This window comes from Sarcophilus harrisii, chromosome 4 (assembly GCF_902635505.1).
Source record: "Sarcophilus harrisii chromosome 4, mSarHar1.11, whole genome shotgun sequence".
Taxonomy (NCBI): Eukaryota; Metazoa; Chordata; class Mammalia; order Dasyuromorphia; family Dasyuridae; genus Sarcophilus; species Sarcophilus harrisii.
This window is the reverse complement of record NC_045429.1, coordinates 148,648,604-148,663,818: the sequence shown is the minus strand read 5'-3', so window position 1 is coordinate 148,663,818 and position 15,215 is coordinate 148,648,604. Positions and strand designations below refer to the sequence as shown.

Here is a 15,215-nt window from a genome sequence, read left to right as displayed (position 1 = left end):
AAATAGTTGACTAACCACTTGAATATTTCTGAGAAGAAGGGACTCCATAAGCTGTCAAAGCAGCCCATTCTTCTTTTGGATCACTCTATTTGTTAAGCAGTTTTTCTGAACTTGAAGGCTAAATTAACCTTTGGCCACTTCCACATATCATTCATGGTTCTACCTTTTGGGGTCAAACAAAAAGATTCTAATCTTTACTTCATATGACAACCCTTCAGATACTTGAAAATAGCATTCTCATATTGTCTATGCTAAAAACAACCAGTTTTTTCAGCCAATCAGGTTTTAATCAATGAGGATATAGATACCATAATTTTTTTTTTTTTTTATCAATGACATTACAATCATTCCCTGTCACTGAGTACAAAGCCTTGGGAATCTCCAACACTTTCTATTTTTTTCCTCACCCTTCAGGGCATGTTTTCTCATTTCTTTGTACCTTGGCAACATATATCCCATTCCTCCCATCGTGTACATTACTTTTGTCACTCTCCTATCTTTTTTTACACTCTTACCTGGGCTATTCTAATAGTTTACTAAATGGTCTCTGTATTTCATTCTTTTTTTTCCAATTAATTTTTTTTACAATGCTGTCAAAACAGTCTTTTAAATACACAAATCACTCCCCTCGTCAGAGACCAGGGTTCTTTATCGTCTATAAAATAATTATTTTTCTCAACATTTGACACTCTCTGAATTCTGACTTTAGCCTAACATTCTAGGTATATTTTATACAACTTACCTCTGAACAGTTTACATTATATCCATTCCTTTGCTTTTGTCCAAGCTGTCCCCTGTAACTGCAATTGGACTTGCTCCCAATTTTTGCTTGTTATTATCCCATTCTTTCTTCAAGATTCACATTCTTGATGGCAGAGACTGTCATTTCTTTATCTTTGTATCTCTAGCACCTATATTAGTTTCCTATCTATCAATTGTCAATAGAACCACAGACCTTATGAAGTTATTATGAGGAAAACACTATAAACTGTAAAAGTATAGAAACTTGAGTTATTATATAAAGCAAACATACCTCTTTTCTTTCTAGTAAGCACCATCCTAAATTAGGCAAAATACATCATTAAATATGCATAAGCTGTGATTTTTTGGAAAAAAAATAGAATGGTAAAAACTTAATTTTGAAAGCTAAACTCACCTGGCATCTAATCATAAATGTCAAAGATTTCTTTTGTAGTTCTACAAATGCAAGAAAAATATGGCCAACAAAAAAGATATGTGTGATCTCTTTCAAAGTAGTTAGATAAAATCCTGTGATTCAGCTTCTCGTACTTCTCTGAACTCTATTAAAATATTCCCTTTATCTCTAACATACTCTTTCTTTGGCTTTGAAGAAGCTTATGAAAGGAAGGGTATAGTTTCAAAATTAGCATCCTAGAGGGAAGCACACACACACACACACACAAAACATATACACACAGCATTTGGTTTGATTGTTCTCTTAAGGACTCAAGTTCAAGATCATCAGCCACAACCAATTTATGCTGATTTTAAAGATGTGTGGGGTTTTAATAGTCATCATATCAATTACAAAAGAAAATAAACTAAATTTGTTACACTAATACATTTAGAGCTGATACCCTAACAATTTGAATTATTTAATGACTGATTGAAATTTTAGTATAGTCTACTAAATGACACTTATTTACATAAATTAATATTTATTAATTATGATAGATTTTATTTATGTAATGCTTAATGGCTACTGAGTATCTTTATATGCATAGTCACATTGAGTCTTTATAACAACATGTAAGTTAAAAAGAAATGCCACCATTTTTCAATAAAGAAACTACATTTTCAGAATGAAAAAGGGATTTGTCCAAAGTCATAGAGCTAACTAAGATGCAAACATCAGAAGTTACAGATTCCAGCTAAGGACTCCTCTTTATGACATATCTGTTGTATAAAACTAAGTTCACAAGTCAAATCCTTATAAAATATATAAGTATCATTGTGAAAAATTTTACTTCTAAAATAAATTAGCAATGTATGTTTAATGGGAAGTCCAAGAGTATCTAGCTTTTATGTGAATAAAAATGCATAAGTAAGATTTCTATCATCTTTCTTGAAGTTAAATCATCTATAGAAAGTATTTGCTAAACAATATACTTTGACTTCTGAGTATTTTAGCACTATTGGCTTGTAACGTAATAAAGAGAGATTTCGCTTAAACTATATAATGGAATATAAGCATATAATTATAAATCTAGAAAAGATCTAGGAGGTTAAATTTTCCTATTGGTTATGAAATGGAGTGGTTTTTTTTTTTTAATGCAATTTCTAGGAGCCCTATATTGTTCAAGTTACACTTGGACTTAACTCAGTATCCTGTTGACATATGACAGATCTTTAGAATGCCTGGAATGTATTAATGGATTTCAGCTCACTCTTATATAGGCAATAATATGTGGAGACATTAAAGCTGCAAAATTGTAATCCTTTTAGATTCTTGTAGTACTTTCTGTGAGTGATATTAAACATAAACATTTACTGGTGTAAAGAGCCAAAGTACATTCTGTTTAAGATATGAAGTGCACATTCTGCAAATATTGAAAAGTAGACAATATTAAGTGTAATTTCTGAACTTCTGTTGAGATTTATTTTTACCCTCTTGGTATATGCTTTCCTTATGTTTCATTAATTAATTTAGCCCTTTGGGAACAAACAACTCTTTAGTTTTAAAAATTAGACTCGGTTAAATTTTGGAGCTTTTTTTGCAGTTACTGGAAAATGGAAACACATTCACAAATAGTAAAAATAAAATTCTCCTTAGAAGAAATTAAATCAAACTAAAAATGGTCATTCATTAAGTTTTCTGATAGTATATTTCTTAAACAAAAAAGCATAATGGACACCAAAAAAGTTAAAATAGACAATTTGCTCAAAATTTTACAGCCAGCATATAAAAAAGAAAATTGTCAATTATGAAAAAAAAAATCTTAGCATCATTTATCTATGTTGATTCTCATAAGCAAAACATATAGGGAATTAATACAAATATGTAAGCCCTGTAGATCAGAAATAAAAATTAACAATCTTGGGTATGTTTTTAGACAGATAGCTGGAAAGGAAGCAGGCAATAAGATTTTATAAGAAAACAGAGAGAGAGAAAGAAGAGAGGAAAGGGGAGAAAGACAGAGAGAATGAGAATGAGAATATACCAGGTAAATGCAACAAACACATTGCTCTTTCAAATACACAAACCTCCCAGTTCAGTCTAACACACCCTTATTACCTCATTTCTACACAAGATAGTCACAGCCTTGATTTTGCCATCAATTTTTCCATTTCAAAGTTTTAAAGAACTTTGAAATTCCATTATCTGATCACAATCCTTGAAATGTTTTTTCTTTTCTTTTTATATATATATATATATATATATATATATATTTTTTTTTTTTTTTTAAATTATAACTTTTTATTGACAGAGCCCATGCCTGGGTAATTTTTTTTTTTTACAACATTATCCCTTGCACTCACTTCTGTTCCGACTTTCCCCTCCCTCCCTTTACCCTCTCCCCAGATGGCAAGCAGTCCTATACAAGTTAAATATGTCATGGTATATCCTAGATACAATATATGTGTGCAGAACCAAACAGTTCTCTTCTTGCACAGAAAAATTGGATTCAGAAGGTAAAAATAACCTGGGAAGAAAAACAAAAATGCAAGCAGTTTACATGATTTTTTTTTTCATCTGCCTTATTCCTCCTAATCTTAACCTACATCTTCATCATTACCTCTAGATCCTTCATCCCTCAGTACTTTCCCAGGCTTTCCCTGCTCTGGCTATACTCTCCTCCCTCTCCAATCTTGAACTTTTAGTTAACCACTTCAACACTAACTGTTCTACCTCTCTTGTGTACCTTCTTCCTTTGTCCTCTTGCCATTTAGACCTGTTGAATCCCCAACCTTGGATTATTCCCATTATCCTTACGCTCTGTTCCTATTTCATGCTTCAGAACAAAGCTGGAGAAAGTCATGTGATAATACTGACTATATTCACTACAGATTTATGTCGTCTAATTTCAGCTGAGACCTCACTGCAGGAAGGCAAATAGGTTTTTTACTCCTTCCTAATTGCTATTTCATTCCACACAACAGTTTTTTTTCTAAACCTCTTCTCTAGCCTTTCACAGTACTCCTTTTTTCACTAAGAAAATAAAAGCCATTCACTACAAACTCTCTCTTTTCCCCTGTGCCTATTACCTAGACTTCTTTAACATCATCCCCAACTTTCTTCTCCTTTCAGACTCTGTTGACTAAATGGTCCTTTCTTCATAGAGCCAGCCCTCCCATCTGAATCCTTGATTCCATCCTCTCCTATATTTCCCAGCAGATTGTCCTTACTCCCATCTTCCTTCTCTGTATCTAATCTCTAGTATTTCTCTATTGACTGGTTCCTTCTTAGCTATCTACAAAGATAGCCAAGTGTTCTTCATCCTTTACCAGTTCCTATCACCACCATTATCCTGTTTCTTTGTCTCTTCTCAAAAAGAGGTATCTGTGCTCATTTCCCCCTCACTTTTTCATTATTTACTGTCCTAAATCCTCTGCAATCTAGTTTCCTCATTATTAATTCATCATTAAACTAAGACTGCTCTTTTCAGAGTTAGCAGCTATACCTTAGTTGCAAAATAGAATGATTTATTTTTCTTTGACTTCATATTATCTCTTTTTAGCTTATTTTGTCACCCTATCCTCCAGGATACTACTTTATCTCAGGATTTTCAAGCAATTTCTTTCTCTCTTGGTTCTCTTTCTTTCTGGGTGATGACTCCTTCAAAATTTCTCTTGTTGGCTCATCATCCATGTCACAGTCCCTAACTATAGTATAATTTAAGGCTCAAGTCTTGACTGCATTTTTATTTTCTCTCTGTACATTCCTTTAGTGATTTCATTGACCTTTCCAACCTTATTCCACTTCCCTTCCCTTCATACACCCGTTAATCCAGCCCTGCCCGCCTTCTTGTTGTTCTACATACAAAAATTTCTATCCCTTATCTCCATGTCTTTGTACTGGCTCTCCCTTCTTATCTCATTCTCTTGGAATTTCTAGTTGTCTTTAAGTCTCAGTTCAAACACCATCTTCTACCTGAACTCTTTCAAATTCCTGACAGATATGAATATCCCTCTCTTCTCCCTCAACTTTTCTCACTTTGTACACATTTGGCAAATGCATGATGGGTGTCCTCTCATAATATAAAGATCCTTATTGTGTGCCTGGAACATAATAAGTGCTTAATAAGTGCTTGCTGATTTAAAAATTTAAAGATGCTTCTCTGATAACGTCCCTATCAGTATCAATAATATTTATTGTTTATCTAGTCTGAATAAAGCAGAATTTGTTTTCTAATGCCATTTAAAAGGATTGACATATTTCTTAAATAAGCATTTTTTAAAGCCATAATGACCTCTTTGGAAGATTTTTCCAAATAAGCAAAACTGGACCTCTTTGAAAATAAAATCAGTCCTTATGGCAACTATAACAAGAACTTCAAAATGGCATATGACTAATATATCTTGAATTTGTATCCCTTTTGTGAATTAAAAGTTAACACTAACACATGTCAATTACTCCTCTGAAATGAGTTAGAAATCTTTAAAAGTTTTCTGTGATTATAAATTCTAATTACATGGATGACTACTTTGACATATGAAGTATTTTTGCATAGGATACATCTATATCTGGTTATACTTACCTGTCATTTGAGCATTCTTATCCTCTGAAAAGCTAATTCCACAGATCTGAATTTATCCTGTATTTAGTTGTCTTTATAAGGCTCTTTTTTTCAGTCACACCATTAACTTTTGGAATAGAAAGGATGACAACTATAATTTCTTCTTAATGCTGCTTGTTTATTCATCTGTGAACTTGCTTAATTTGTTAATGAATGGATTTTTTTGTTTAATAATCAGTTCTTGTTTTCCTCTCCCCTACTATTTTAATGAGGTAGACACTGAGCATTGAATGAAGCATGACAAATATTTTTCTGGTGGACTGACAAAATGCCTTTTTATTATTGTGCCCTGCTGACTTGTTCTGACTGTGACTGAATGTATTTGTATGTTTATGACAGTCATACAAAACTAAAACCCTGGCAAATTCAGTAATTTCCTTCCTTCCTTTGAAAAATATATTTCTATAAACTATATGTAGGCAAACTGAGAAATGATGATATGAAGCAAAGTAGGTTAAATTATAGATTTGGTTATTCAGCATGCTTTCTTGTCGCTTATAACAAAAACATAACTATATCCAAGAAACTGTGTACATGACAATATAATATTCTACAAATATAGCGAATAGAAGAATCTGAAAACAGATCTCACTCAGTAGAACTTGGTTTTAAGTCTTGCCTGATTGTGTGATCTCAGGACACATCACACAGTGTAAGTAACTGGGCAAATCACTTAATCTCTCAGTGCCTCCAGGTAACCCTTCTAAGATTGTAAGAAGCAAAATGCTCATTTGAGCATTTTGTACAGGGATAAAAGTTATAGTCAGTCGCAGATCTCCATCATTCACCTTCATACCCTGCCTCCAAGATGTAATTGAGATATTTTTTTCAAGTGAGTGACTTGGAAATGTATTTTTTTTTGGTTGGGGGAGGGATCACCACAAACTAGGGTAATAAACAAAATTTATTGACAATACTTTAAATTAACTCCCTGGACTTAGTAGAACTAGATTCATTTTAGCCTAAGGTAAGGATGGAATAAAATATAGAGGATTTTTGAAATACCTTGGATGAATGATGAGGAGTCTTTGTTAAATTGCCTCAATCTACTCAATAAAGATAGAAAAGTTATCTGTTGCTAAGTGGGAAAGCATGGAATAGTGCTGTACTTGATGGCTCAGAAAGAGAGGTTATGTATCCACCATGTGAACAAATGGTAAATCAGAAATTGTTTGTTGGAAAGTGATGTTGAAAATAGAACTCATTCTTCCAAAACAGTATGCTATGAATTTGCCTATTAAGCATATTATTTGAAGTCAGCTCTATTTTGATGTCAGCTATTTAACATGGCAGAAAGTGATGTAACTAAAATAAAAGTTTAGTGTTTTTTGCAAAGCTTTTTACTCATTGGATGTTTTGTTATTTTTCTTATTTGAAAAGATTAGCATATGTTTTGCATAGTTTGATGAGAAATTTGCCTCTTTAAGCATATGGAAAAGCTAACTTGGAAGAAACTTAGAATTCATTAAATCATTTAAACAAACAAACAAAAAATCCCTATTTCTTATTATCTTCAGCCTAACAGTTGGGCCATTATCTTACACACAGTGGTAAATGCTGTACATCTGCATGTCTGAAATCATATTGTCAGCAAACCAGATGCATATTAAGATAGCCCTGATGATTCAGTATTTATTGACATTTCCCTAATTGATTTCTTTTGTTTTCATTTTCAGCAAACCTCCCTAGCAAGCCACAGGTAAGAAATGAGCTGCTTGAATTGATGGTTTTTGTTTTACTGAGAAAAGAGAGGTGGATTGTCTCCATTTGCTTTTTCAGGGGTGCTTTTCATCAGGTCTATGCCATTCAGCTCACATAAATAAGAAAATCTGTTTGACATTTAAATGCTACTTGACTCATTATGGTAATTTGTCAAAGATGGGGAAAAAAAGCCATCAAGTCAGTGCCTCAAGATGCCTTTTCATTGTAGAGAAACCCAAAAGTAGCATGTGTTCAGTGTTCTGTGTTGTATTAGAGAAGTCACTAATGGTGTTATGTGCATAGGGTGCGATCGCCCAGAACAAAAATGCAGGACTATTGTTCTTCTAAGCCGTCTTCTGGAGAAGATGTCAATCCAATATAACTGTCACAGTAGCTGACTTTTAAAAAAAATTTAATCGAATGCCACAAAAGTGCTTTTGTTCCTTGAGAAAACCAGCTTTAATTTTAAATCTTGCTTGGATATAACCCTTCACTGATTTCTCCTTATGACTTTTCAGTATGTTTCATAAAATAGTAACCTAATAACTGCACTACCTATAACAGATCATGGTTTAAATTTTTAATAGAAAAGTACCACACAAAAATGATAAACTGTTAGAAAAAGCATTTTCCTACAAGAACTCATCAATTGCTCTCATTAAAGAAGTAAAAAGGGAAAAAAAAAATGAGTTATCTTCTGTGCTAATAATTAATTTGAACCTTTGAAAATCTTCAGACCTGGCATCAGGAAGTTAGAACAAGAGGAGCAACTTAAAAGATCATCTTGTTCAACGCTGCTCATTTTATGTTTGTACAGAGAGGACAAAGAGGGTGGCAGTTACCCCAAGCTTATCTGTTTAGTTGCTGGCAAAACTGGGAACTAAACCTTAGTTTTCTGATTCCTGATTTTTTTCATTATATATTGCTGCCTCTGACTCCCTCTTAATCACTCAATCAATATGCTTTTATTAAAGGGCTACACTATGTCAGACATTGTGCTAAAGCATTGGGAATATGAAAGGAGGCTAAAGACAGTCCCTGTCCTCAAGAAACTTATGGTCTAAGAAAAGGAGACAATGCACAAATAAATGTATAAAATGAAAGCTGTATATTGGATAAATAGGAAATAAATAACAAAACAAGAAATTCATTTCCCTTGAGAAAACTCAAGAAATCAGAATTTTATCACGTAATTGACCTACTTCTAACTTTTCAATTTCACACATTGTTATTACAGCTTTTAGACCTTTATAGGTATAGCTAACTCCCAAAATCTATGGTTTCATTTGTCAGAGCTTATTGTCTTTATAATAAAGACTTAAAAAGATAAAGGCTTTAAGCCTTATAATGTACTTCATCATTATTATTAGCAATATTAATAGTAGCCGTTGCCTGTATAGTACTTATTGCTTATCTTCATAAAAGCCCTGTGAATTAGATATTATTATGATTATTATCCCATTACACAGATGAGAAAACCTTATCAAGTTCATACAGTTCTGAACTCACATCTTCCTATCTTCCTATTGAGTGCTCTTTTAGCTGTACAACAGATGTACAACAGCATAAAGAGGCCTTTTATATATATATTTATATTCTCATTTGATCTTTATAATGTCTTTGTGAGTGTATTATTATTCCTATTAATGAATGAGGAAACTGAATCTGAGAAATTCATAACCAAGACTCACTGATCCCAAATCTGATGACATACTCCATTGCTCCCTTATGTCTGCAGAAATAAATCAGAAATTCTTTTAACTTCACATTGTTGCAGAAAATGATAATAAGTAAGCAACATTTGAAACTCTTGCTTCTCTGAGCAGCAAAGTATGAGGAAACATTTGGGGGGGTGATGAAGAAATATTCTTTAAAATCCAGATCCATATAATAACTTTCTGAGTAAATTTTCTAGAGTGCTTATAAAACTATACATAAACAGGACAAAATGTCTGACATGAGATGTACTCCCATTTAAAGGAGTATGGATTTGCAAAAATCCTTCTGTGATTTCGTCTTATTTATGTGAGGTATAGAATAACTGTCCATGAATAGACATGGGATCCTATAAGAAGCATGTGTGTAGGACATGGAAAGGTGACTCAGGGAGAAAGAAAATCATATTCATAGAAAAGTAATTTTCCCTCCCCCAAAAGAAGAAAATGATTCCAAACATTGCAGTGAATAGAAGATGATTAGATGACAATAAAATATTAAGGCTGGTGGAAAGGAAGGTGGACATGGAGAGATATGAAAAGTCACACAACACTATTGTCTGTTTTAGGAAAATATTGCTTGAGCTTTTTAGAGAGAACTGGGATATGTTTTTGTTTTTGTTTTCCTTTAAAAAGTTGCAAGTCTGAGCTATCTGAAGTGGTTTTTTTGGAAGTACTGTCTTGACAGTGCTGTGTTCCCTTCACACAGGCAATGTGAAGCATTCACCTGGTTGGCCAACACTTCCTGACATACAATCCTACCGTTTTCAACGACGCCAATTTGAAATTTCCTTGACTCAGACTCTGCATGGCACCTTGAAGTTCACATTGTTTCACTCTGACTGTGTCTTCTACTGAAGGAGTAAAACATGGAAGATCCAAAGATGGGGATGTCATGTTTTTATAATAATAAGTTCTTGTTTTCTTCCCTTTCTATGCAATTGTAAATTGATGAAGAGAGGTATTTGGAAATGGTTATATTGTCCTTGATTTGTATAAATATACAGCATTGGGAAAGGGGGTGGGGGCTTTATATATTGTACCTTCTTTTTTGATAACCAGGAAGAGAATTGCATAAAATAATTAGAAGCAAAATGTTACATTTATACATTCCTTTCTGCTCCTCATATTTACTTTTGACAGTGACTTCATTTATCTACTGACATTTTGATGATGTTGAAGTTATTGACATACATCAGCCATTTGACCAAGTAGGTATCTGAAAAGCCTGGAATTATTTTCCATGACTGGCCACAATAACAGGGTCACTTAATTCACTCAGATGTTATTTATTAAGAATTAGGTTCTCATCACTCAGCTATGTGCATACTGTTTAGCTTCACTAACAATTGCACACTCACCTACAAAACTTTTACTACCTGGAATAATATTTCTTTTGGATTATCTTTTTTTTTTCTTTCATTTGATTTCCCAGCCATATAAGAAAGTGATTGCTCTTGGAGATTAATGTCAAATTTTACCCTGGAGAAAAATAACATTTAATTGTGTAAGTGTAATCTTAAAGAACTTTTTAATTGAAAATTTCCCAAAGAGCATTTTTTTTTTTTTACCCAGAAACAAACACCCTTTCCAGCTTTCCAAGATCTAGATTTTCAGCCATGAAGTACAAACTATTCCCACACCTAATTGTTATGTCAAAGCAAAAGAATGTCCTTTATTCCTTCTGAGCGTGTTTTTGTTGTTGATGGGGGGTTTTTGTACTTTAAAAAAAGGAAAGAAAAGAAAAAAATAAGCCCTTTCCAATACTTGAAACTTTTATTTTCTTTCTAAATGCAATGATCAACCATGGAGTTTGAGTCACTGCATTACAGAGATCACATGACTTCTTTAGAAGTACTTTTTAAAGGCTAATTAATGGAAGACTTGATTTCCCTTTATTGATTATCACATTTAGGGAAGAAAATTTTATAGGCAATTACATGAAATTTAAATTAACACTTGGAGGACGAGTTCTGCTGCACTGAGTACAGTTGGGCATTTGGCTCAGCATCAAGTTAATATCTGATTCAGTAAACATACTATATATTTACCAAACAGAGAAAGCAAAAGCCTATTCAATGTTATACTCATAGATACATAAGAAAGCCCCTAAATGAACTGAGACTCATCCCCAAAAACAGAGTCCTTGGATTGTAGAATGTATGCTTATAAGTCATCAGGACATGGTAACTTTGGATTCTCTTTACTTGGGATATGGCCAGGAGGAGATTCAAAGTTAACAAAATTTGTTCTTTTGGAAAGGGTGGGGAGGGTTGGGTTGGGATCTATTTGCAGCAGAGATATTTTGAAAAGAAAAATTGTTTTATATGAGAGGAAAGCCATGACCGCCTTTCTACCTCAAACCCATCTTCATTCATAGTATTGGAAATAGCTTTATGCTACTGTATTCTGCAAAGTCTATAGCTTTTACCAGACCACACTGTAGCCAAGAAAAACAAAAAAGCACCCCTTTTTAATTAAGGAAAAAGAAATATCCCTGAACACTGAAGTTCACAGCTGTAGATTTGGTGTCTTTCTTGTTATTACTTTGAGAGGTTATGTATTAAATTGTTTTTATGCCTGTATTTGTATGCAAAGTATGTCCTCTGTTCTGCTACTGAGTAAAAGCTACTTAAAACACTACATTGTAACATTCTTCCTCTGAGTAATAAGAAATAAAAAAGGAATATATTGCAGCAATTATTAGAAAAAGTTATGTAATTTTTTTGAGGTATGTGGGAAAGAATGGATCATACACCACCATCTAATCTGGTTATATACTCTATTTTTCATCCAGAATAAAAGTAATTTTTAACACAAGATTGCTCTGATATTACTCAGCTAAGAAATAAATTATATTTAAAAGGCTATTGTTCAGTGATAGAACTAGAGGCTTGAAAATACATTTATGAAAGTAAAAATATATAGAGATAATGTTTCTCAATAAATCTACATATTTTCTGTGATTTCTCTTTCTTTCTCACATATAATACTCGTTGGTGCTTTCACACACATACCAATTTGCACTTACTTTGCAAATTTAATAACCAGGTTTTTGGGGGCGAGGAGTGGAATTACAGTGATGTTGATCTTACACAGAATACACAGAGCCTATTGGCTAGTGACACCAAAATGATATGATTGCCATTTCAACTTTATTTCTTGACATTGCATTCTTAGAATGCCTATTTTTATATGATCAAACAGATGTATTATATAGGATAAGTATTAAGAATTACTCATAAGTTTTTAATAAAATATTTCCAAAGGGGAAAATAATATTCCTTGGGTCTACTTGCAATGAAGATTTTTTCCCCCCGACAAGGTTTAAGAAACACATAGAGTAGTCTACCAAAATAAAGAAAAGCATAACGATAAATTCAAATTAATCAACATTTTTAGAGTAAATTTCCTACAAAAGGATACCAAACGGGGAAAAATGACTGATTTTCAGTAACTGGTTGGGTTAGTATTTGCATGTGAAAAGAACTGAGAACATATTATTACAATGAATCTAAAACTCTTTCCTTGTCATACATAATAATGTATTTTTTAAAAATAGTTTTCCAAAATTACCCCCCAGCTAAACTTGTTAGCTCATTATGGTGTAAATGCCAACATCTTGGTCCTCCTGTTGCTTATAGAAATATATTGCTGATAAGCTCCCAGCTGGAAGAATCCTTACCTTTAGATCAATGGGCTAGTTAAGGCCCCAGGTGTGCCTCTTAGAACAAATTGCCTAATAAATAACGGGCACAGGAAGGGACTGAAAAGTCTCAGAGGCTCTGGGTCACTTCACAGGAGAATCTGGAATAGCTGAATTTGGCCAGCTTCGCACCCATTTTGAGGACAAAGAGCTCTGGATTGCTTTTGGAAGGTTGAAGTTAAAATGAAAGGAAGAACTATGACTACAATTTACTTAAAAGGGAAAAGGGGTCTCCTCCAGTAAGACTTGAACTGTTTTTAATCCCTGGCTGTGGAGTTGAAGGGCAAAGAAAATGGAAAAGATCTTGAGTGAGGTGCCTCAGGCTCCCAAAGTAAATATTTTCCTTTAGAAAGCATATGGGGACAGCTAGATAGTGCAGTAGATGGAGCATCAAGCCTTAACTTAGAAGGACCCGAGTTCAAATGTGGCCTCAGACACTTAATATTTCCTAAAAGTGTGTCCCTGGGCAAGTCATTTAACCCAGTTTGACCTCAACTTCCTCACCTGTAAAATGAATCTGAGAAGAAAATGGCAAACCACTGAAGTATCTTTGGCACAAAACCCCTAAATGGGATCATGACATGACTGAACAAGAAAAATTAGCTAAGTATTGTGCTAAGTACTTGACAAATATTTCATTTGATCTTCTAAAATAGCCCTGGAATGTAAGTACTATTGTTATTCACATTTTATAGTTGAGGAAAACGAAGCAGTATTTTAGTTACTTGACTACTGTCACAAGAAATAGCTGAGACTATATTTGAACTTGGGCCTTCCTGACTATAGGCTCATCTCTCTTTTCACGGATGCTAATCAATATTCAATATAATCAATATTCCTGTTATTAGAAAAGGGGGTTAGAGGCTTTTACTATTAAGATTCCTTCTTTGATTTTTGAGCATTCCTGCAGCTTCTTTAGATTGAGAAGGTTGCTATATTTTAATAGTGGGCAAAATCAGAGCTGATATTCAAACGCAATTGTCTCTCACCTCCAAGTCTCCTGCTCTTTCCACTTAACGCCAATGGCTGAGAAAGGGGCAGGTCCCATTCATTTTTCACAAATTGTGGCTTTTTCTGACCAAACGAGTAGATAACTGGAAGAAAGTAGAAATTAAAGTAGAAGAAAATGAATAAAAATTTTAAAATCATAAATATTGATTCTCCCGGGCAACCTACAGATTGTAATTTACAAAAGTAGTCATTGTTAATCGAGACAGGTAAGTAATTGCCAGTTCCATAATTTTTTAGCATTCCCTACATTCTTTTAATTAGAAAACAAAATCCAATCTTTTAATATTTGTGTGTGACAAAACAGTCATGGAGTACTACACGTTGACATAAATTAGACTTGGAGACAAAGCCTAAGAACTGAAGTAAGTCTAATCACATGGAACTTCTTTCTCCTGTATATCAATCAACAGGTAAAGATTAAATTATAAGCTCACTGAGAACAGGGGCTGCCTGTGTGTGTGTGTGTGTATCCCCGAGCACTTGGCACCATTCCTGGCACATAGTAGGTACTTAACAAATGTTTATTAAATGAATGATAGAGTGAAAAGCTGTGGAATTTGAAGGAGCTGGACACAGGTAAGTAACCATGCAGGAGCATGCACATTTCAACAGGCTTGAAAGAGCTGATTGTTAAATATTCAGTGTGAGCATTTATACCTTAGAATTGCCAACCCCACTAATTAGAGCTTGATTTATTGATTGTCTAGACTAAAGAACATGATGGGAGTCTTCCCAATTCCATGTTTGGCATCCTATCTACTGTGCCACCTAGTAGTCCAATTTCTCCTAAAGAGCCCAGTTAAGTATTTGTCATTTCACAGCCTGTGACTCCACTCATACTCTTATAATTATGCTGTCTGCAATATGTATGACCTAATACATGATCTTGATTTCTCTGTGCCTCAGTTTACATAGTTGTAAAAAGAGGGGATTGGAATTAATTATTTTAAAAATCCTTTTAATAGCTTAAGCCCTGCAATTTTCCTTTTTCTGATTTTCCCTAATACCTTTGAGCTGCTTTTCTTGTTAATTATGAATATATTAGATTACCCAACATCAAAAAGATGCCATGAATATAGGAGAAAGAATGTTGAAATCAGGAGTTTTAGATTTCAATTTCATCTCCAGAGCTTACTAAGGTGGCCAGTGCTGGGTGGGGGACTTTTCCCAACCTATTTCCTCATCTATAAAGTGAGAGTGATAGAGGATGAACTTTAGTCACAAGGAGATGAGATTGAATGAAATAATGAAATATATAAAATGCTACTTCACCATCAGATATTATTAAATCAGTTAAACTCCCAAACCTGTCTCTAGTTTTTA

General features: G+C 33.6%; 1 protein-coding gene across 12 annotated transcripts in view; it reads left to right on the top strand.

The window, feature by feature from the left end:
* The window catches only part of UTRN (utrophin), a 639,104-nt gene extending 626,963 nt beyond the window's left edge, over positions 1–12,141 (top strand). For 9 of the 12 annotated variants that reach the window (XM_031968408.1, XM_012549382.3, XM_023503255.2 and 6 more), the window contains 2 exons: positions 7,436–7,458; positions 9,885–11,876. In XM_031968408.1, coding sequence (XP_031824268.1) covers positions 7,436–7,458; positions 9,885–9,893 — 32 coding nt within the window. In that variant the 3' untranslated portion in view covers positions 9,894–11,876. Of the gene's footprint in view, positions 1–7,435; positions 7,459–9,884 lie in introns of all 12 variants that reach the window. The other 3 variants (XM_012549387.3, XM_023503254.2, XM_023503253.2) reach the window with 1 other exon arrangement.
* The last annotated feature ends 3,074 nt before the right edge of the window (positions 12,142–15,215 follow it).